Source organism: Notothenia coriiceps, unplaced genomic scaffold (genome assembly GCF_000735185.1).
Source record: "Notothenia coriiceps isolate Sejong01 unplaced genomic scaffold, NC01 NC01_scaffold00012838, whole genome shotgun sequence".
Classification (NCBI taxonomy): Eukaryota; Metazoa; Chordata; class Actinopteri; order Perciformes; family Nototheniidae; genus Notothenia; species Notothenia coriiceps.
This window is the reverse complement of record NW_011345539.1, coordinates 544-5266: the sequence shown is the minus strand read 5'-3', so window position 1 is coordinate 5266 and position 4723 is coordinate 544. Positions and strand designations below refer to the sequence as shown.

Below are 4723 nucleotides of genomic sequence, written 5' to 3'. Positions count from 1 at the left end.
TAGATCATTGCAGTGTTCTTCCCGTGTACAAAGATGACCGCATCATCGGCATACATTTGCACATTCAACTCAGGACATACATTAGGCAAGTCATTAATGTACAGTGAAAACAGTAATGGTCCAAGAATGGAACCTTGTGGAACCCCAACAGGGTTGACCAGGTGGGGGATTTGGTACCTTGATAAGTAAGACTTAACCCACTGTATTGAATCTGCCGAAAAATTGAAATAAGTCAGCTTTGTAAGGAGCACTTGGTGGTCAACAGTGTCAAAAGCCTTCCAGAGATCAAGGAATACTTCACCATATGGGCTCGTGTCCAACATACATTTAACCTTTTCCACAAAGACACAGTTAGCTGTCTCAGTATAATACCCCTTTATAAGTAAAGGTTCATATATATATTGTCTGCATGATTTATATATTGATTTCTAGTATTTGTTTGCTGGTTGGATACATACATGTGGCATATAACGAAATGATATATGGAATCTGTTTCTCCGACAGGAGAAATAGTTTCAAAAAAATCTCCCAAGTTGGGATCAATAAAGTATATCTTATCTTATCTTATTTGTAATTACTTTATATTTGACTCATTACTTTCACACAGCATTGAATAAAAAAACAATGATTATTATAAAATAATTTATTTATAAAAACATACATTTCAAATATAAAGTTTTACAGGGGAAAAAAAGTAGTTTGTGTCTCAAAATCAGTTAAACTGAAACTGGTATACAAATACCATTCTTTTGAAAGACTTAACAGATACATCTACGTATTTCATACATTTAAGTTCCATCTGTGTCTTTTTCTCTGGATTATTAGACTTAGTTGACAAGAGTTACTTCGGTAAACTCATTGTTGTTATGTTCTTCCTCAGTACGCTTTTGCTCAGGTGTGTAGTCTTCAAATTGTGTCTTGTTATTTTCCGCTTCTGATTCCTTGCTTGTAACCTTGTTTCCTTCAGATCTCTCAAGCTCCAGCCTTATGGGATTAGTTTTGTTTCATAAAGATAAAGCAACACTTTCTCAGAATCAAGCAAAACTAAGAGTTTAAAGGTAGGGTATGTAAGTTTGAGAAACCGGCTCGAGATCGCGAGAATTTGAAAATACACGATCGGAGAAAATCTACCACTTCCTTACAGAGCCCCTCCTCCAACACACACGAACGCGCACATGATCAATGAGGGCACGAGATAACTTTGTGCAGAGATGGAAGGCTGACAGGCAGGTAGGCCATCCAGTTATTTTAGCCGGGCCGGCTAAAATAATTGGTCGTGCTTTTTACAGCGCTATACGGCTTCCACAGATGACATTTTTTAATGTATTTATTGTCAAAGCACTTAAGATATGCATTGCTATCGGGATGTTAAGAGCATTACATGGAATATAACAAAAAGTGTATCTTGAGCCGGTTTCTCAAACTTCAAGCAAAATTAATTTTATTTAAAAAATAAAAATATAAGTTGCAAACAAATCATTTGTGTAATCATGTAAACTATAAGTCTTTTTCTTTGTTTTAACATATGTTTTTTTTGTCTTTGCTTCTTTCTCAATGATCAGACTTTTGCTCTCGCTGCAGCTCTTCTCGTTTGCGCTCCCTCATTTTTTGTTTTCGATTTTGATGCAAACGTCCCAGGTGGACAGGACTTTCAGGGGTGAGAAACAAAACTAAATCCCATTCAGCCTCAGTTGCTCTTTCTCGTTCAATATCACCGCGTCCTCAAGAGCCTTCCTCTGCTCCTTGTTCTCTTTCCTCTCTTTCTCAGCCTTCTCCATTTTTTCTTGCTTCTTCATCTTCCAGAAGTAGGACAGGTTTTTCTCGGGGTAGTTGACTTTAGCCAGAGGCAGCTTGTAGATCTTCTTGGTCTCCGTGGTTAAAAGGAGGAAAGTGAGGGCAGAGAGACAGAAAGGCCAAGTGCAGGATGGAAGACCAAACTGTAGATGACAAAAACATCACATTGCATTTCGTAACTTGCATTTATTATTTGCTGATATGAATAGGAGTGAGAGAAAATGTTTACTTACGGTGGACATGATATTGGCAATGGCTGAGCCGAGGTACGCACAGAAAAAAGCTGCAGAGCAGAAAAAGAGAGATACAAGTTGGAAATAAGAATCCCAAATGTGTGGTCGCTCTCTGCCAATGTTGCATATCATGTCATAATTTGTCTGGATACATTTTTTTGTAGTGTGCATTTATCTTTCAAGTGTCTACTTACCACAAGTGATGGCAAGCAGATGCACCTGCCAGGTTAGAGCGTAAAACATTCCTCCGACAGCAATGCAAGCCAGCACACAGTTGTATCCCCAGAGGCCAAAGTAAATGTCTCCAAAAGGAGCTGCCAGAGCCAAGCCTACAAAATGTTGAATCAAAGCCGTCAAGGGAGTGTCAGATTCAGTTTGAGATTAGATGATTTTTTTATAAATAATGACCCTCCTGGTTATTTTGCACCAATTTTGAGGGCGTCATCTTGGAGTTGCAACATATTGACTGTGGCTTGAATTCATTCTTTAAGCGTGTACTGTAAGGAAGCAAAAACACTTGATAATAATATGTAGCACAGATTGACTTTCACATTTGGCCGCCTTTTGAAGTAATGTCCGGAGCTCTCACCTGAAACCATGCCCACGGCAGATCCCAGAACAGCATGAGCACATGTGATAGGGGAGGAGATGAAGAGTGACACGATGAAGATTCCTCCCGTCCACGGGTTGTCACAGCCGTACACCTGGCCTACTCCCACGGGCACCGACATGAACAGCTAGAGAGGAACAGACAGAACATAGCTGTAGATCCACCATGATTTACATCGCACAGATTGTTCCAATCATGTTGCCTCATTAAACCTCTTCGGTGTGACGACTCTGATTCATCTGTCAGCATTGACAACCACATCATTTACACTTATGTAATGAGAATTATACATGGCTCCTATAGAACATGTCCAAACGACAACTTACAGGAAAGGTTTTACGATTGAGCTAATGAATCTGTCACATCTGCATTACACAAGGGTTGAAATATCATGAGAACAAAGGTAAAAGCTGTACACAGTGTTCCAGCACAGGTAGAGGAATCTTAAAGTGGACCTATCATGCTATATTTGAATAATATAGTGTAGGTAGGACCATACCTATATAAGGCATATTTATACGTTTTATTTTTCAAAATACCAAACACAGATCATGCATTTTAGCCATTCCTCATTTCGCTCAATTTAACACTGTCTTTTCATGAGCTGATTCTGTGAGAACAGCACCATCTACAGGCCTGGCATATGTACTACAGCGTCTCCAGCGCTTTCGAACGGCAATGTCCGTGGCTGTCTCCTCCTGATTGGTGGAGTTGGCCCAATAGCCGTAGCGCCACTTCTGTGACATCATAGAAGTGTTCAAATCTGGATCAGTCTGTATCAGATCCGTTGCAGCCCCTTTTTAAGGGATTTGGGTATGGAGGAAAATAGAGAGGGTTGTGTTTTCTGACACTTGGTGAGTTCCCTAGAACACCGGGGACACATGTTCATGTATAAAAGACGTACAAAAGTGCATTTTGCATGATAGGTCACCTTTAAGTGATCTATAGGAACATATCCTGCCATGGCACTGACCTTGGCTACGTCAATCTCAGCCCAGGTGATGTTGGCCAGCTCTGAGCGCGGCTGAATGAGTATTTGGGGGAAGTAGTGGTTGTAGTGTCCCGTGGCGACCATGTGGAGACACACCAGGATGTTGAAGGGCAGGGTGAACACTGGCAGGTCCCAGCGACTGTTGATCGATGCTATGGCACTGGACACAATCGGGCTAAAACACAAGGATGCAACATCACTAGTATTAGATTTATAAGAATGTGAGTTTGTATCTCTTCATGATTATAGTCGATTATGCACATTTTGAGCATGACTTTGATACGGTTATCTCCAACATAATGAAAACATGATGTGTTTTGGTTAATTGATCTGCTTTTGAACGTTTACCTCCTATTTCTCATGATACAAATCTTTTGGTCAAAAGTCAATCTAGTGGCTTACCACATCATGGACATGAAGATGTTGGGTAGCAGGAGCCACCAGTACCAGTCTCCTTTGTGGGAGAACACAGCCATCAGCAGACCCACCAGGATACCATTGTAACCGTACAGCCCTGCAGCTATGGACCCCCTAAATAAAAAGTTATTTAAAAAAATAAGTTGCTGTACAAAAAATATTCCTGTCGTGGTGATTAATAGACATTATTTTCTGTAGTATTAGTTTGTTCTAACCTGTTCTGTTGCAGAATAAGGGCAGAGATGGTGGCAAACAGCGTGCCCACAAAGCCATTCAGGGCCCACCAGTAGTTCTGCAGGATGAGGCCTGCAAAAATGATGAGGCCGCTCAAAGGGTTGTTGACGAACATCACCTGAGCAGCTCCACGCAAAACCCAGTCCAGCAGCTTCAGCAGGAAGAACTGTTCTGGAAGACGGAAAGAGAGGGACGGAGAGCGTTGACATTTTCCTAGAGCTGCTCAATGGGCTTCCTTCAAGGGAATGTGCAGAATACTGTGACTCTGACAGTGACTCTGACAGTGACTCTGACATTAATAGTGACAGCAGGTATTTGTTCAAAGCCACAGAAGCCATATTGCATGGATAACTGGTTCATCCTCGAAAAAAACCTATTGTAGCCTTCCAAGGGACCATGTTACACACTGTTGATCTTTGAAACTCATAGACTTACTTGCCCTAA

The 4723-nt window shown here is 41.0% G+C and overlaps 1 protein-coding gene across 1 annotated transcript; it reads right to left on the bottom strand.

Annotated features, from left to right (window-relative positions):
• Nucleotides 1-1528: 1528 nt before the first annotated feature.
• Nucleotides 1529-4501, bottom strand: slc14a2 (solute carrier family 14 member 2; the record flags this gene model as incomplete). Its single annotated transcript, XM_010773660.1, has 7 exons — nucleotides 1529-1937; nucleotides 2028-2077; nucleotides 2222-2356; nucleotides 2617-2764; nucleotides 3611-3803; nucleotides 4031-4159; nucleotides 4261-4501. Coding segments are annotated over 7 exons (1163 nt in total), but the record flags the coding sequence as incomplete, so codon positions are not given.
• Nucleotides 4502-4723: the final 222 nt, after the last annotated feature.